General features: G+C 48.4%; 2 protein-coding genes across 2 annotated transcripts; both read left to right on the forward strand.

Moving 5' to 3' along the window:
- Positions 1 to 3,764: 3,764 nt before the first annotated feature.
- Positions 3,765 to 5,215, forward strand: LOC119951748 (gastrula zinc finger protein XlCGF49.1-like; the record flags this gene model as incomplete). The annotated part of the gene is made up of 1 exon (XM_038775062.1): positions 3,765 to 5,215. A coding segment is annotated over one exon (633 nt), but the record flags the coding sequence as incomplete, so codon positions are not given.
- An 11,411-nt stretch (positions 5,216 to 16,626) lies between these two features.
- On the forward strand, positions 16,627 to 18,278 carry LOC119951613 (zinc finger protein 235-like; the record flags this gene model as incomplete). Its single annotated transcript, XM_038774793.1, has 1 exon — positions 16,627 to 18,278. A coding segment is annotated over one exon (999 nt), but the record flags the coding sequence as incomplete, so codon positions are not given.
- Positions 18,279 to 18,603: the final 325 nt, after the last annotated feature.

An 18,603-nucleotide genomic window follows, 5' to 3' on the forward strand; every position in this document is an offset into this window, starting at 1 on the left:
CTGCTCACTGCTTCCTGTCCTGAACACAGAGACCTGAAAATCTTCCTGCAGGCTGCCAGACAGATGTATGTCTACATTACTGGACAGAGAATGTGTGTAATATACAGACTGGATTCACTTCCTTTCCCTTCAGTTGCAGCAAGTCCCCAATGTCCCCCCAGAATGAGGAAAGAAATGGAAAGGGGGAAACATTGATTTCCTCCCAGATGTTGCAGAGGAGGAAGTTTTAGTCCAACCTCCGCATTGTGATGTCACAAGGGAGCCCTGCCAAGATCAGCCAATAGGAATTACTGATCCGTGGTGACGTCACCGGGCTCCATTGCGCAGAACCCGGGAGCCCCGGCCCCACCCATTGGTCCCCGCCCACCTCCTCCAGACAAGGTTTCCAGGGCTCCGGCCAGAGCGAGAAGCCGCTCAGTGACCTCCCCCTTCTCCTGGACTGCGCATGTGCGGCTGAGAGCTCGCCCTCTGACCTTCCGGCTGAGGTGTTGACCAATGCGAAGATTGGAGGACCGGAAGTACTCTCTTGGTTCAGATCAAACCGCGGACTTCCGGTGTCTGAAATTGTCGATTCACACAGACTGAAACCTCCTCCTGTCTCCAACATCTGTGAGTAAAACACTTTCTTTTCTCCCCCTTTCCATTTCTTTTCTCATTCTCACCTTCAATTGGTCACTTGCAGCGACTGAAGGGAAAGGAAGTGAATCCAGGGAGGGTGCAGACTCTGCAAAGCTTGGCCCAGGTCTCTCTCTCTCTCTTAAAGACATTGACATCCTTTGCTCCCTCAGCTTGACACATTTATTTGTCTGGCTAAAAGGATGGTCTCTTTCCCAATGTTCACAATTAAGGGGCTGCTTTCCCCAGGAGATGGCTGACATTTAAGGGGATAGGAAAATAATATTTAAAAATTCATACATGGGGGCAGCACGGTGGCGCAGTGTCTTAGCACTGCTGCCTCACGGCGCTGAGGTCCCAGGTTCGATCCCAGCTCTGGGTCACTGTCCGTGTGGAGTTTGCACATTCTCCCTGTGTTTGCGTGGGTTTCGCCGCCACAAGCCATAGATGTGGAAGTTAGGTAGATTGGCCATGGTAAATTGCACCTTAATTGGAAAAACTTAATTGTGTGCACCAAATTTATAAAAAGAAAGGGGAAAAAAATAATTCAAAGGATGCAGTTGTTGCTCGTTTAGTCAGTGTTTATTTCGTATTCCTCCAATTCAGAGGGCATTTAAGAGTCAATCACTGTATGGGTCGAGTTGAGAAACACCAAGGGGGCGAAATACATTTGTCTGGGTGGTACACAGACCCTCAAACTGTATTGGTAACGTTGGGAATAGCATTAGACAGGAAATCAGAGATGGATGTGATAAAGGAACATCTGTGATTATGGGTGACTTTAAGCTGCAGATAGATTGGGTGAGTCAAATTAGTCACTCTAAAGAGAAAGAATTTCTGGAGTGTACTCGGGATGGTTTTCTGGACCAATATGGTGAGGAACCAACAAGGAAACAGCCCAACTTGGACTGGGTGTTGTGCAATGAGAAAGGCTTTGTTGGCAATCTTGTTATGAGAGAACCTTTGGGGATGTGTTGGGAGGGGAGATCAGTTGGGGAGCATGGGGTGAGGCACTGCAAAGGGTAAACGGGACCTCCTCTTGTGCAAGGATGAGCCTGATACAGCTCTAGGTGGTGGGTGCAAATGACTTGGGCGAGAATGAGTGGGTTTTTTCAGGAGGTAGCAGATGGGTGTGGGCGGGGGCCAGCGAATCACGCGCACATGTTTTGCGGTTGTGTATAATTGGGAAGATTCTGGGCGCGAGTGTTTGCGGCCTTAGCCGGGATAGTGGAGGAGGAGGTGGACCCGGACCCTTTGGTGGCGATATTTGGGGTTTCAGAGAAGCCGGAGCTCATGGAGAGGAGGAAGGCCAATGTTGTGGCCTTCGCCTCCCTGATTTATGGTGGTGGATTTTACTGGAGTGGCGGTTGGCATTGCCACTGGGGGTAGCGGCTTAGTTGGGTGACCTGTACGACTTCCTGCGGTTGGAGAAGATAACGTATGAGTTAAGGGGCTCTGCAGAGGGGTTTGAGAAAAGCTGGGGGATGTTTGTGACTGTGTTTGAGGGGCTGTTCGTCGCAGGGTGGGTGTGGGTGGAAAAGGGAAACAATTTGTACAAACTGTCAAGTTGATAGCTGGGAAGTATGTTTCCCGGGCTGTTTATTTGCTGTCACCTGTTTTAATACATGTTTGTAATAAAATACATTTTAAAAAAACATTTCTATGTATTGCTGTGGATCTGGGGTCACATGTAGGCCGGACCAGGTAAGGACGGCAGATTTCCTTCCCTAAATGACATGAACGAACCAGTTGGGTTTTTACGACAATCGGCAATGGTTCCATGGTCATCATCAGACTTTTAATTCCAGATTTTTACTGAATTCAAATTGCACCATCTGCTGTGGTGGGATTTGAACCCTGCTCCCCAGAGCATTTACAAAGCATCTGCTGTGACAAAGAGTCATCCAGACTGGAAACGTTAGCTCCCTTCTCTCCTCACAGATATTGTCAGACCTGCTGCGATTGTCCAGTATTTTCTGTTTTTGTTTCAGATTCCAGCATCTGCAGTAATTTGCTGTTCTCCCCAGAACATTATCCTGGATCTCTGGATTACTGATCCTGTGATAATACCACTGCACCATGCACTGTGCCGAAGGCCCGGAATCGATCCCGTCCCCGGGTCACTGTCTGTGTGGAGTTTGCACTTTGCCTCCCCTTCAGTCATTTAGATTATCTGTCAGTTCCAGATTTCTCACATCCTCCTTCCACATAGGGTTCAGTATATTGCTCATTATCAGTTCAGTTATATATACAGGGGCCGGTTTAGCTCAGATGGCTGGACAGTTGGTTCGAGATGCAGAGCGACGCCAACAGCGTGGGTTCAATTCCCGTACTGGCTGAGGTTATTAATGAAGGCCCACTTTCTCAACCTTGCCCCTCGCCTGAGGTGTGGTGATGGTCAGATTAAATCATCACCAGGCAGCTCTCCCCGCAAAGGGGAAAGCAGACCATGGTTATCTGGGACCATGGCCACTTTGCTATAGATACAAATGGAGAAAGATTTTAAGGTCTGTCTGTCTGGGACATGAAACAGTGACCATGGATCTATTGCTCAAATTAAATCGTACCTTAACAAGAATTGTGAGGGTATATATTGGGTGGAGTGAGTATTGGATGACTTTTGGGAAGGAGAAGGGATCGAATATTCATAGGAACTAGAATTGTCTGTTCTGAATGTCTATCCTGTACTGACTGTGATGATTGTGTAAACCCCTTTTACAGGATTTCAGAAGGTGAGGATTTACAGACAGAAATCTCAAAGCAAACTTCACGTCAACATCCGACAGCGTCGCTCAATTCATCGGGACTGGAATATCATCGGCCTTTAAATCGAGAAGGAGAAATGTTTGTTCTGTCTGTTTCAGAATGCTTTAAACATCAGTGTGACTGGAAAAGCACCGAGACACACACACCCGTGTGAGAGTGTTCCAGAGCACTGACTGGAGAACCTGGAGAGACACAAGGACACCCGCACCATGGAGAAACCGTGGAAATGTGGGGACTGTGGGAAGGGATTCAGTGCCCCATCACGACTGGAAGCTCATCGACGCAGTCACACTGGGGAGAGGCCGTTCACCTGCTCTCGGTGTGGGAAGGGATTCACTCACTTATTCACCCTGCAGAAACACCAGCGAGTTCACACTGGGGAGAAGCCGTTCACCTGCTCTCAGTGTGAGAAGGGTTTCACTCAGTTATCCAGCCTGCGGTCGCACCAGCAAGTTCACACTGGGGAGAGGCCGTTCACCTGCTCAGTGTGTGGGACAGGATTCACTCGGTTGTGTAACTTGCAGTCACACCAGCGAGTCCACACTGGGGAGAGGCCATTCACCTGCTCAGTGTGTGGGACAGGATTCACTCGGTTGTCCAACCTGCGGGTACACCAGCGAGTCCACACCGGGGAGAGGCCGTTCACCTGCTCCCAGTGCGGGAAGGGATTCAGTGAGTTATCCAACCTGCGGGTCCACGAGCGAGTTCACACTGGGGAGAGGCCATTCACCTGCTCGGACTGTGGGAGGAGATTCTCCAAATCATCCAACATGGTGTCACACCAACGACTTCACACCAGGGAGAGGCCGTTCACCTGCTCTGAGTGTGGGAAGGGATTCAGCGATTCATCCTCCCGGCTGTCACACCAGCGAATTCACAGTAAGGAGAGCCATTCACCATCTCCAAGTATGGGCTGGGATTCACTCGATCAACCTACCTGCTCAAACACCAGCGAATTTACACTGGGGAGAGGCCATTCACCTGCTCCGAGTTGGGGAAGGGATTCTCTCGGTTAACCTACCTGTAGGTTTACATCGACAAGAGGCTGTGATACGAACTCTGATTTTATCTTCAAATAAGAGTCACAGGTCCCGTTGCTTTGAGGTGTCTAAAATACAACCGTATTTGCTCAACATTCACCTTGATTCTCTAAAATTGAAAAAAATAAATCAAATCTTAGATCCATTAATACATCAAAACATAATAACGAGAGTTAAACAAAAACATAAGAAAATATTAGAACATCAATAGATGGTTCAGAATTTATTCAAGCATAAGTTCAGAACAAAACTTTAATCATGAAGCCTTATTCTTAATGAAATTCTGATCAATGATCTAATCCCTCATTTACTCTCATTGGTTTCTGCTTCTCAGCTGAAGCTTCCTGATTTATTCAAATATCTGTCTATCACTGAGAAAATGATTTGTTATCCAAGCATTGGGCATTACTTAACATTTATTAATGTCCATCATATTAATGAAATGTCTATGTGCCCCCGCTACATGTACCAATCCTACAAATATAAGGTGCTTGCATTAATCTTGCTGTTGCTAAAGCTTTGATACATTTTTACTACTGAATGTTGCTGTTGTTCAGGTTGTGATGCATTTTCACGACAGATTTTGTTGAGGGACAATGGTTTGTTCATTACAAGGGGCTTTGAAGCAACTTTTCATGGAACATTGTTAGATTCCAGCTTAGCAGTTCTTATTTATTATCTGAAACAATGACTATCTTTCCACATTAGCCTTGTGGATATTCCATTCACTGTCTGTGCTGAATTAAGAAATGTGTTGCATCAATTCTTAAAGGCACCAATAAATCCGTAAAGCAATAAATCAGTGAATATCTGGCCGTTTATCTGCTGTGTGTGTGGGAAGCGTTTTCCCTGTTATCCACCCTGCGCAGCTACCAGCGAGTTCACGAGTGATGACAGGGGTTGGACTCGGCTGTTATTGCTGCTGTTAATCTCACCCAGGACTGAACCATGTTCATTCTGACACTTGGTGAAGTGGGAAGGTCAGAGGGTTTCTCTCTGCTGGACTCAGTGGGGGGGGGGGGGGCTGAGGAGAGTTACGAGAACGGCACCAGGATTGAGGGACTTCAGTTAGTTGGAGTTACTGGAGCAGCTGAAATTGTTCTCTTCAGACCAGAGAGTCATTCGGGAAGGGAAGAAGGCCATTCAGCCCATTGACTTCATGCTGGCTCCTGTGGAGCAAACCGGTCAGTCCCATTTCCCTCAAGTGCCCATCCAACTTTCATTTTGAAATAGTTCAGGGTGTCTGCTTCCACCATCCTCACGGGCAGCGAGTTCCAGGTCATTACCACTCACTGTGCACCTCCCCCCACACTCACATCTTTCTATTTTCATTCTTTCATGGGATGTGGTGTTTCTGGCTTGGGTCCAGCATTTGTTCTCCATCCCTAATTGCTGCTTTAGAAGGTGGTGGGTGAGGCACCTTCTTGAACTGCTGAAGTCTGTGTGGTGTCGGTAACAGCCCAGTAACACCCCCAGTGCTGTCAGGGAGGGAGTTCCAGGATTTGGACCCAGCGACAGTGGAGAACAATGATATATATCTTCCTCGTACTAAAGCTTAAATGTGTGTCCCCCTTGTCCTTCTCCCATCATCTAATGGGAGCAGCTTTTCTTTGTCTTGTTCACCTATATCCAATCACCCCTCAACCTCCTTTGCTCCAAAGTGAACAATCCCGGCTTCTCCATATGAGCCTTGTGGTTAAAATCCCTCCTCCAGAGAACCACTCGAAAAGTTACAGCCCAGAAAGAGGGCATTGTAGTGGTTTAGCACAGGGCTAAATCGCTGGCTTTAAAAGCAGACCAAGGCAGGCCAGCAGCACATTTCATTTCCCGTACCAGCCTCCCCGAACAGGCGCCGGAATGTGGCGACGAGGGGCTTTTCACAGTCACTTCATTTGAAGCCTACTTGTGACACTAAGTGATTTTCGTTTTCTTTTTCATTTCATTCGTTCCATCTTGTCCATACCAGCCCGAGGAGACCCAGGTGCCCTTTCTAATCCCTGCTTCCTGCATCCGGCCCATAGCCCTGCCCTGGATCTCAGACAACAATGAGTCAGTACAGGAGGGAGATAGAGAACTTAGTAGCATGGAGCAACATCAACAATCTCTCCCTCAATGTCAGCAAAACTAAGGAGCTGGTCATCAACTTCAGGAAGGGAAGTGCCGTCCACACCCCTGTCTGCATCAATGGTGACGAGGTGGAGATGTTTGACAGCTTCAAATTCCTAGGTGTGCAAATCATCAACAATCTGTCCTCGTCCATGCACATCAACGTCACAACAAATAAAACACAACAGCGCACATACTTCCTCACAAAAGTAAGGAAACGCGGCCTGTCCACACTGACCCTCACCAATTTGACTCTAACCAATTTTTTCAGATGCACCTCTGGCTGCATCACAGCCTGGCATTGCAACTGCTCGGCCCAAGACCATGAGAAACGACAGAGAATCTTGTAATCAGCTGTGCACAACGGTCACGTTTAACATTATCAAGCATGTCATGTTGTGTAAGCACAGTTGCATTTCAACATATGATGCAGTGACATTTCTATGTAAATGTATAACAGTTCCAGAGTAAGGGGGATGTGTTGATATGCCTGTGCACAGTTCTGTACATAGTTAGATATGTGACTTCCAACCAGCTGGTGGTGATAGAGATCCATCATGTGACTCGAGACACCCGCCAGTTGGCAGTGAGGCGGACAAGAAGATGGTCACACTTAGAGTAGCTGCAGGAGAATTCACTGAATTTATTAGTCATTGTCTGAATTGTAGTTTGTTAGTTTGCTTTCCACGTGTTTGTAGGTAAATCATCTTTCCAGTGAAAGAACCAGATGTTCTCTGTCCATCGTTACCACGGCCAGAACACAGAACAGAATAACTTTTAGTTTGAGATTTGGTTTTCTTTTAAATGTAAGATAAATGGAAATTCTGGATTTGATAAAAACACCCTCAGGGAATTCCCAATCACAAGGTGTGGCCCATGTTGACAGAAGAAGTCAAAGCTGGAAGGGTAAGATCTGTAAAAGGGCAGCTGGGCTATTTTAGCTGGAGACCTGGAGACATCGAGTCTGACAATTACTGTCCTGTCTTTGTTACAGAGGTGAATTCTTCATGCAGACCTCAGTGTCGAATGGTTTGGTTTTGAAGCTAAAAGTCGATTAATATGAACATCTGTTGGACATCCCAATGAGTCTGTGTGACCATGGGGATCAGTGATTCAGGGTGGAGCCTTGGTTGGAATTCTAGGTGTTTCTCGCAGAAAGCAGGCAGTCTGCAGTTAGCGTGGAAGCAGTCAGCTGTGGGAGCAGGAGCTGTGAACCAGCTGTGGGAGCAGGAGCTGTGAACCAGCTGTGGGAGCAGGAGCTGTGTACCAGCTGTGGGAGCAGGAGCTGTGAACCAGCTGTGGGAGCAGGAGCTGTGAACCAGCTGTGGGAGCAGGAGCTGTGAACCAGCTGTGGGAGCAGGAGCTGTGAACCAGCTGTGGGACCAGGGAGCCAGCTGTGGGAGCAGGAGCTGGGAACCAGCTGTGGGAGCAGGAGCTGTGGGAGCAGGAGCAGTGAACCGGCTGCAAGAGCAGGAGCAGTGAACCGGCTGCCGGAGCAGGAGCAGTGAACCGGCTGCCGGAGCAGGAGCAGTGAACCGGCTGCCGGAGCAGGAGCAGGGAACCGGCTGCGGGAGCAGGAGCAGGGAACCGACGGCGGGAGCAGGAGCAGGGAACCTGGCTGCGGGAGCAGGAGCTGGGAACCGGCTGCGGGAGCAGGAGCTGTGAACCAGCTGCGGGAGCAGGAGCTGTGAACCAGCTGTGGGAGCAGGAATCTGGAAGGCCATGAGGAACCGGGGGTGTTCCTAATGTTTAAATCCCTCAGGTGGAAGGGAGTGAAGCTCGCGCTTGGACTGAAGAGTCAACAATTTATCTGAATGGTACCATTTGTTTCAGCCAGGGTCACTACTTAAAGCTCTTTCCTCAGTCAGTGCACTGGAACACTCCCACTTGATTGTCTGTTTGTCTTGATGCTGTTTCTTCACATTGATGCTTAATATCATTGGAAACAGACAGAATAGCCAAACATTTATCCTTCTAGATTCAAAGGCCAATGATATGTAGGTTCTTAGAATCTGACATTCACTTTTTGATATGACGTTTGGTGTGAAATTTCTGTCTGTAAATCCTCTCGTTCCGATAGCCGATAAAAGGAGTTTACATAAATCATCACTGTCAGTACATAATAGAAATTCAGAACAGACAATTTAGTTTCTATGAAACATTCCTTCCTCTCATTCCCCAAAAGCTCTAAATCTCCACCCCACACACTCTCCCTCCATTCTCACTCTGCTGTATCTAATATTCACCCTCCCAATTCTCCTGAAGGTGCTGATTCAGGCTGACTGACAGATCCCTGCTCACTGCTTCCTGTCCTGGACACAGAGACCTGAAAATCTTCCTGCAGGCTGCCAGACGGATGTATGTCTACAATACTGGACAGAAAATGTGTGTAATATATAGACTGGATTCACTTCCTTTCCCTTCAGTTGCTGCAAGTCCCCAATGCCCCCCCCCCAGAATGAGGAAAGAAATGGAAAGGGGGAAACATTGATTTCCTCCCAGATGTTGCAGAGGAGGAATTTTTCGTCTTACTTCCGCATTGTGACGTCACAAGAAAACCCTGCCGGGATCAGCTAATAGGAATCACTCTGCCCGTGGTGACGTCAGCGGGCTCCAGTGCGCATGCCCGGCGCGGACACGGGAGCCCCGCCCCCACCCATTGTTCCCCACCCACCTCCTCCAGACAGGGTTTCCAGGCCACCGGCAGACGGCTCGGGCCAGAGCGAGAAGCCGCTCAGCGACCTCCCCCTTCCCCGGGACTGCGCATGTGGGGCTGAAAGCCCGACCTCTGACCTTCGGCTGAGTTGTTGACCAATGGGAAGATTGGGGAACCGGAATGACTCAGGTCCTCCAGCCAATCAGAGCGCGCGCTTTGTGGGACGACAGAGCTTCACACCGACTGAACCCTCCTCCTCTCCAACATCTGTGAGTAAAACACTTTCTTTTCTCCCCCTTTCCATTTCTTTTCTCATTCTCACCTTCAATTGGTCACTTGCAGCAACTGAAGGGAAAGGAAGTGAATCCAGGGAGGGTGCAGACTCTGGAAAGGTTGGCCCAGGTCTCTCTCTCTCTCTCTCTTAAAGACATTGACATCCTTTGCTCCCCCAGCTTGTCACATTTATTTGTCTGGCTAAAAGGATGGCCTCTTTCCCAATGTTCACAATTAACGGGCTGCTTTCCCCAGGAGATGGCTGACATTTAAGGGGACAGGAAAATAATTTTAAAAATTCATTCATGGGATGCAGTTGTTGATCGTTTGGTCAGTTTTATTGCCTATTCCTCCAATTCAGAAGTCATTTCAGAGACAACCGCTGTATGGGTCGAGTTAAATTCATTCGTAGGAGTGGTGCACAGGCCCTCAAACTGCATCAGTAACATTAGGAATAGCATTAGAGAGGGAAATCAGAGATGGATGTGATAAAGGAATATCTGTGATTAAATTTGACTTTAATCTCCATATAGATTGGTTGAGTCAAAGTAGTCACAGTAGAATAGAGGAGGAATTTCTGGAGTGTAAATGGGATGGTTTTCTGGACCACAAGTGTTGAGGAACAAACAAGGGAACAGGCCATCTTGGTCTGGGTGTTGTTCAATGAGAAAGGATTCGTTGGCAATCTCAATGTGAGAGAATCTTTGGGGATGAGTGACCAGAAGATGATAGAATTCTTTATCAAGGGGGATCGTGAGGTTGTTGATTTTGTGTCCAGGGTACTGAATCAATAAAGGTAACTATGATGAGATGAGACATGAGTTGGTATGATGGATTGGGAAATACTACTGAAAGGAAGAACTGTGGACAGGCAATGGAGACATTCAAGGAATGAATACGTGAACTCCAAAAGTTGTTCATTCCTATTTGACGCAATAGGAGAAAGGGAACTGTGGCCAAACCATGGCTTACAAGTGAAATTAGAGATTGTATTAGATTCAAAGAAGAGGCACACAAATTAGCAAGCAAAAACAATAGACCTGAGGATTGGGAACAGTTTAAAATTCAGCAAAGTCAGGCCAAGGGATTGGTTGAGAAGGGGAAAATACATTATGAAAGCAAGCTAGCGAGGAACATAGTAACTGACTAAAAGTTTCTCTAGGTTGTAAAGAGAAAAGGTTTGATAAAAACTAATGTAGTAGACCAATTCGGTCAGTCAGTAGTAGAGAAATGGTTTGGGGGAAATTAATGGGATTGAGGGTAAATAAATCTCCAGGTCCTAATAATCTTCATCCCAGAGTACTTAGGCAACTGGCCCGAGAAGAAGTAAATCCATTGGTGGTCACTTTCCAACATTCTTTGGAGAGACTGGTTAGGTTGGGTTTGTTTTGTCTGGAGCAGAGAAGGCTGAGGGGGGACCTGATTGAGGTGTATAAAATTATGAGGGACGTAGATAGGGTGGGTAGGAAGATAGTTTTCCCCTTTGTGGAGGGGTCAATAACCAGGGGCATAGATTTAATGTAATGGGCAGGAGGCATAGATTTGATGGAATGGGCAGGTGGTTTAGAGGATATGTGAGGATAAGCTTTTTCACCCAGAGGGTGGTGGGAATCTAGAACTCGCTGCCTGAAAGGGTGGTAGGGGCGGGAACCCTCACAACATTTCAGAAGTATTTAGATGAGCCCTTGAAATGCCAATGCATGGGGGAACAGATCGAAGACGGGACATGGGCTGATGCCCTGGAGAGAGTTAATTCTTCCTCCTCGTGTGCGCGGCTTAGCCTCATTCAATTCAAGGTGCTGCACCGGGCCCACATGACTGGGACGAGGATGGGTAGGTTCTTTGGGGGTGAGGACAGGTGTGTCAGGTGCTCGGGAAGTCCAGCGAACCATGCCCATATGTTCTGGGCATGCCCGGCACTGGAGGAGTTCTGGAAGGGGGTGGCGAGGACGGTGTCGAGGGTGGTGGGATCCAGGGTCAAGCCAGGATGGGGACTCGCGATTTTTGGGATTGGGGTGGAGCCGGGAGTGCAGGAGGCGAAAGAGGCCGGTGTGCTGGCCTTTGCGTCCCTAGTAGCCCAGCGAAGGATCTTGCTACAATGGAAGGATGCGAGGCCCCTAAGCGTGGAGACCTGGATCAATGACATGGCGGGTTTCATTAAGCTAGAGAAGGTCAAATTCACCCTGAGAGGATCGGTACAAGGGTTCTTTAAACGGTGGCAACCTTTCCTCGACTTTCTGGCTCAACGATAGGGTACGGGGACAGCAGCAGCAGCAACCCGGGGAGGGAAAAGGGGAGGGAAAAGGGGGGGGGGCGACAATGACTATGTTTGTTTATTTAATTTTAATATTTTTTAAGTTCTTTTGTTGTTCATTAGGGTTGGGGGGGTGGGGGGATGTGATACATGCGCCGATACGGTCTGGGGGTGTCACAGTTATTGTGGGTTATTTTGTTGCATTTTATTGTTTGTCGTTATGTTTTATATTTTCTGTAAAAAATTCCAATAAAAATTATATTAAAAAAAAGAAATGCCAATGCATACAAGGCCACAGGACCAAGTCCTGGAAAATGGGATTAGAATAGTTAGCTGCTTGATGGTTGGCGCGGACCCGATGGGCCGAAGGGTCCCTTTCCATGCTGTAAGACTCTATGACTGTGGAATAGTTCCCACAGATTGGAGGTGAGCTAATATAACTCTGCTATTCAAAAAGGAAGGGAGAGAGAAAACAGGGAACTTACACCAGTGAGCCTCACGTCGGGAACAGGGAAGTTGCTGGGGTCCATCATCCAGGATTTCACAGCACAGCATTTGGAAAGCAGTGGTGCAATCAGACAAAGTCAGCATGGATTTACAAAAGGGAAATCATGCTTGACAGATCTCCAGGAATTCTTTGAAGATGTAACTCGTAGAGTTGACCAGGGAGAACTGGTGGATGTGATTTATTTAGACTTTCAGAAGATTTTGACAAGGTCTCTCATGGCAGATTATCATGTAAAGATTTTTTTGAAAACATTTTATTTAGGTATTTTTAATTTTATAATAACAGTAACAACAACAGTTAACAATGCAGATCCAAATATAAACATCGTGCATAAATCATCTCCATCCCTAACAAGCCCCTACAGGGGCTGATTTAGCACAGGGCTAAATCGCCGGCTTTGAGAGCCGACCAAAGCAGGCCAGCAGCACGGTTCAATTCCCGTATCAGCCTCCCCGAACAGGCGCCGGAATGTGGCGACTCGGGGCTTTTCACAGTAACTTCATTGAAGCCTACTTGTGACAATAAGCGATTTTCATTTCATTTTCATTTCATTTCATTTCATTTCAAGTCCCATCTACCCTATACAGACAATAGGGTGTGTGTGGGCAGGCAAGAACCCGCGGGTCAGGGAGGCTTTTGTAGAGCGGGGGAGGGGAGGTTGGCGTTGCCAAATATAATGAATTACTACTGGGCGGTGAACATTGCCATGGTTAGGGAATGGGTAGTCGGGGGAGGGGTCAGTGTGAGGGCGGATGGAGGCGGCTTCATACAGGGGTACGAGCTGAAGGGCGTTGTTAACAACGCCTTTACCATTCTCCGGCTCGACACTCTGTGAGCCCAGTGGTGGTGTTGGTTTGAAGGTGTGGGGGCAGTGGAGGCAGCATTTGGGACTGGAGGCTGCCTCGGTGTAGGCACCGATCTGTGACAACCACAGGTTTGTGCCGGGGGGAGTGGGGGGGGATGCTGTTTGCAAGGTTTCAGGGATGGCGGCAGGCAGGGATTGAGCGATTTGGCAATCTGTTTATCGGGGGCAGATTCCCAAAAACTGGAGGACCGGGAGCTGGGGGACCGGGAGCTGGAGGACAGGCAGCTGGAGGACCGGGAGCTGGGGGACCGGGAGCTGGAGGACAGGCAGCTGGAGGACCGGGAGCTGGGGGACCGGGAGCTGGAGGCCCGGGAGCTGAGGGACCAGGACCGGGAGCTTGATCATCGGGAGCTGGGGGACCGGGAGCTGGGGGACTGGGAGATGGGGGATCGGGAGCTGGAGGACAGACAGCTGGAGGACAGACAGCTGGAGGACAGACAGCTGGAGGACCGGGAGCTGGGGGACTGGGAGCTGGGGGCCCGGGAGCCGGGGGCCCAGGAGCCGGGGGCCCGGGGCCCGGGAGCCGGGGGCCCGGGAGCCGGGGGACTGGGAGGAAGTGTATGAGCTGCCCAGGGGGAACAGATTTAGGTACTTGCAGGTCTGGGATTTAGTGAGGAGGGAGGTGCTGTCTTTTCCTGGGCTACCGCCCCTGGGTTGCAGGATAAGGTCCTGTCGAAGGAGGAGAAAGGGGGAGGGGCAGGTGTCCGAGGTCTTAAGGAGTTGATAGACTGGGAGGGGGACCCTGGTGGGGGATAAAAGAATAAGTGGGAGGAGGAGCTGGGTGGGGAGGTGGAGGTTGGGACGCGGGCTGAGGCCTTGCGGAGGGTGAATGCGTCCTCGTGGTGTGTGAGGCTAAGCCTCATTCATGGAGCACAGAGACGGTGGCACGGATGAGTGGGTTTTTTGAGGGAGTAGTGGGTTGGTGAGTGCGGAAGGCTCGGGAATCATGTCCGAAGCTGAAGGGGTTGCGGCAGGGGTTTGTGGACCCAATGTCCGAGGTGCTGGGGGTGAAGGTGGCCCTGAGTCCAGAGGTAGCCATATTCGGGGTATGGGAAGACCCAGGGGGGCGTGAGAGGCCGGTGTCTTGGCCTTTGCCTCCCTGATAGCCTGGAGGCCGATCTTGCTCAGGTGGAGGGACTCGGAGCCTCCGAATGCCGGGGTGTGGGTGAGCGACCTGACGAAATTCCTGAGGCTGGAGAAGGTCAAGCTCATCCTGAAGGGGTCGGTTGATGGGTTCGCTCGGAGATGGATGCCGTTCATTGACTTCTTTAAGGAGGATTGAGGGGTCAGCAAAGCGCTGGGGGTGGTGGAAGGGGGGTTAAAATGGGGAAGGCAGGATGGGGGAAGTGTTACATTCTGGTGCTTGGCCGCACGGAATTAGTGCACTAGAGAAGGTCTAGTTTGTGACTAGTTGAATGTTTATTGTTAAACAATAATGCGGGTCAGATAACACTAAGAAAACTATCAAAATCTACGAACTACTATATTGCTATTATGAAATTATCTGCGAGCTATTACAAATGCGACTATCCACTATGGTGACTATCTCCAGACTCCCCAAAGGAACAGTGTCACGTAGATGTTCTTTACTGCCACCTGCTGGCTGGAGGTTGCAACCATTAATATTTACATGATTGCTGATGCATATCATCACAGGAAGGGGGCGATAGTGGGGAGCAGTGGGAGGAGAGTGGGTGCTGGTTATTTCTATTGTGCGATTTTTCTTCTTTTCAATTAAAATGTCTGAATTAAGTAATTTTTTAAAAATGAATTGCAGAGCAGGCTTGAAGGGCCGAATGGCCACCTCCTGCTTCTATTTTCTCTGTATGTTTGTATGTGTTGCTGTGGATCTTGGGTCATATGTAGGCCGGACCAGGTAAGTTCGGCAGATTTCCTTCCCTAAATGACATGATAATAGTTGTACAAACTGTGTAGTTGATTGCTGGGAAGTATGTTTCCCGGGCTGTTTATTTGCGGTAACCTGTTTTAATACATGTTTGTAATAAAATACATTTTTTAAAAACATTTCTCTGTATTGCTGTGGATCTGGGGTCACATGTAGGCCGGACCAGGTAAGGACGGCAGATTTCCTTCCCTAAATGACATGAACGAACCAGTTGGGTTTTTACGACAATCGGCAATGGTTCCATGGTCATCATCAGACTTTTAATTCCAGACTTTTACTGAATTCAAATTGCACCATCTGCTGTGGTGGGATTTGAACCCTGCTCCCCAGAGCATTTACAAAGCATCTGCTGTGACAAAGAGTCATCCAGACTGGAAACGTTAGCTCCCTTCTCTCCCCACAGATATTGTCAGACCTGCTGCGATTGTCCAGTATTTTCTGTTTTTGTTTCAGATTCCAGCATCTGCAGTAATTTGCTGTTCTCCCCAGAACATTATCCTGGATCTCTGGATTACTGATCCAGAGATAATACCACTGCACCATGCGCAGTGGCTAGCACTGTGCCGAAGGACCGGGTACGATCCCGGCCCCGGGTCACTGTACGTGTGGAGTTTGCACATTCTCCCCGTGTCTGCGTGGGCCCCACCCGCCTTTTGAAATACTTTGCCTCCCCCTTCCGTCATTTAGATTGTCTGTCAGTTCCAGATTTCTCACATCCTCCTCCCCCATAGGGTTCAGTATATTGCTCATTATCAGTTCAGTTATATACACAGGGGCCGGTTTAGCTCAGACGGCTGGACAGTTGGTTAGAGATGCAGAGCGACGCCAACAGCGTGGGTTCAATTCCCGTACTGGCTGAGGTTATTCATGAAGGCCCACTTTCTCAACCTTGCCCCTCGCCTGAGGTGTGGTGATGGTCAGATTAAATCACCACCAGGCAGCTCTCCCCGCAAAGGGGAAAGCAGACTATGGTCATCTGGGACTATGGCCACTTTGCTATAGATACAAATGGAGAATGGAGAACGATTTTAAGGTCTGTCTGTCTGGGACATGAAACAGTGACCATGGATCTGTTGCTCAAATTAAATCGTACCTTAACAAGAATTGTGAGGGTATATATTGGGTGGAGTGAGTGTTGGATGACTTTTGGGAAGGAGAGAGGATCGAATGTTCATAGAAACTAGAATTGTCTGTTCTGAATGTCTGTCCTGTACTGACAGTGATGATTGTGTGAACTCCTTTTACAGGATCTCAGAAGGTGAGGATTTACAGACAGAAACCTCAAAGCAAACTTCACATCAACATCTGACAGCGTCGCTCAATTCATCGGGACTGGAATATCATCGGCCTTTAAATCTAGAAGGAGAAATGTTTGTCTGTTCTGTCTGCTTCAGAATGTTTTAAACGTCAGTGTGATTGGAAATGCACCGAGACACACACACACCCGAGTGAGTGTGTTCCAGAGCACTGACTGTGGAAAGAGCTCTAACCAGTTACACAGACTGAAAAAACATCACACCATTCACAGCGGGGAGAGACCGTACACGTGTTCTGTGTGTGGACGAGGTTTCAACTGGGCGGTGAACCTGGAGAGACACAAGGGCACCCGCACCATGGAGAAACCGTGGAAATGTGGGGACTGTGGGAAGGGATTCAGAGTACCATCACGACTGGAAGCTCATCGACGCATTCACACTGGGGAGAGGCCCTTCACCTGCTCCCGGTGTGGGAAGGGATTCGCTCAATTATCCAACCTGTGGATACACGAGCGCGTTCACACTGGGGAGCGACCATTCACCTGCTCTCAGTGTGGGAATGGATTTGCTCTGTTATCCAGCCTGCGGACACACCAGCGAGTTCACACTGGGGAGAGGCCGTTCACCTGCTCTAAGTGTGAGAAGGGATTCGCTCACTTATCCAGCCTGCGGACACACCAGCGAGTTCACACTGGGGAGAAGCCATTCACCTGCTCTCAGTGTGGGAAGGGATTCGCTCACTTATCCAGTCTGCGGAAACACCAGCGCGTTCACACTGGGGAGAAGCCATTCACCTGCTCTCACTGTGAGAAGGGATTCGCTCACTTATCCAGCCTGCAGACACACCAGCGAGTTCACACTGGGGAGAAGCCATTCACCTGCTCTCAGTGTGGGAAGGGATTCACTCGGTTATACAGCCTGAAGAAACATCAGCGAATTCACACTGGGGAGAGACCGTTCACCTGCTCTCAGTGTGAGAAGGGATTCATTCGGTTATCCAACCTGCTGACACACCAGCGAGTTCACACTGAGGCGAAGCCATTCACCTGCTCTCAGTGTGAGAAGGGATTCATTCGGTTATCCAACCTGCAGACACACCAGCGAGTTCACAATGGGGAGAAACCGTTCACCTGCTCTCAGTGTGAGAAGGGATTCGCTCACTTATCCAACCTGCGGACACACCAGCGAGTTCACACTGGGGAGAAGCCGTTCATCTGCTCTTTGTGTGGGAAGAGATTCACTCAGTCATCTCATCTGCAGGCACACCAGCGAGTTCACACTGGGGAGAGTCCGTTCACCTGCTCCGAGTGTGGGAAAGGATTCACTCGGTCAATCTTCCTGCTCAAACACCAGCAGGTTCACATCGGGAAGAGGCTGTGATACAATATCTTATTTTATCTTCAAATAAGAGTCACAGATCCAGTTGATTGCAAGTGTCTAAAAATACAACTTTATTTGCTAAACATTCACCTTGATTCTATTTTTAAAAAAACTTAATAAAAACTTAGATCCAATAATACATCAAAACATAACAATGAGAGTTAAACGAAAACATAAAAAAAATTAGAAAATCAATAGATTGTTCAGAATCAGTTCAGAACAAAGCTTTAATCATGAAGCCTTATTCTTAATGAAATTCTGATCAATGGTCTAATCCCTCATTTACTCTCATTGGTTTCTAATTCTCAGCTGGAGATTCCTGATTTATTCAAATATCTGTCTATCACTTAGAAAATGATTTGTTATCCAAGCACTGGTCATAACTTAAGATTTACTAATCTTCATCATATTAATTAAATGTCTACGTGCCCCCACCACGTGTGCCAATCCTACAAATATAAAGTTCTTGCATTAACCTCGCTGTTGCTAAGGCTTTGATACATTTTTCTTGCTAAATGTTGCTGTTTCTAAGGCTTTGATATATTTGTTATGGGCCAGGGTTTAGAGCATTGTTCTTCAAACTTTTTTTCCGGGGACACATTTTTACCAACCGGCCAACCTTCGGGACCCAACCCGGCCGACCTTCGGGACCCAACCCGGCCGATCTGCGCGACCCAACCCAGCCGACCTTCGCGACCCAACCCAGCCGACCTGCGCGACCCAACCCAGCCGACCTGTGCGACCCACCATTTTCTCTGACCTTGTTTGCTGCTGATAAAAATGGAGGAAATGGTTTTGGGTCCCTTTGTCCTCGTACCTGCTCCTCCAATGGAACCTGTTGGATGAAGGTGAAGCCTTCCGGTGTCGGAAAGTATGGAGCCTCCATCTGTCCAAAGTTCTGCATTTTTTTCCTGTAAGATTTTATGAAATAAAACCCACCGAACTTGTAAAAAAAATAATAAAATAAAAGAAAAAAAA

The sequence above is a fragment of the Scyliorhinus canicula genome, chromosome 17 (assembly GCF_902713615.1).
Source record: "Scyliorhinus canicula chromosome 17, sScyCan1.1, whole genome shotgun sequence".
Taxonomy (NCBI): Eukaryota; Metazoa; Chordata; class Chondrichthyes; order Carcharhiniformes; family Scyliorhinidae; genus Scyliorhinus; species Scyliorhinus canicula.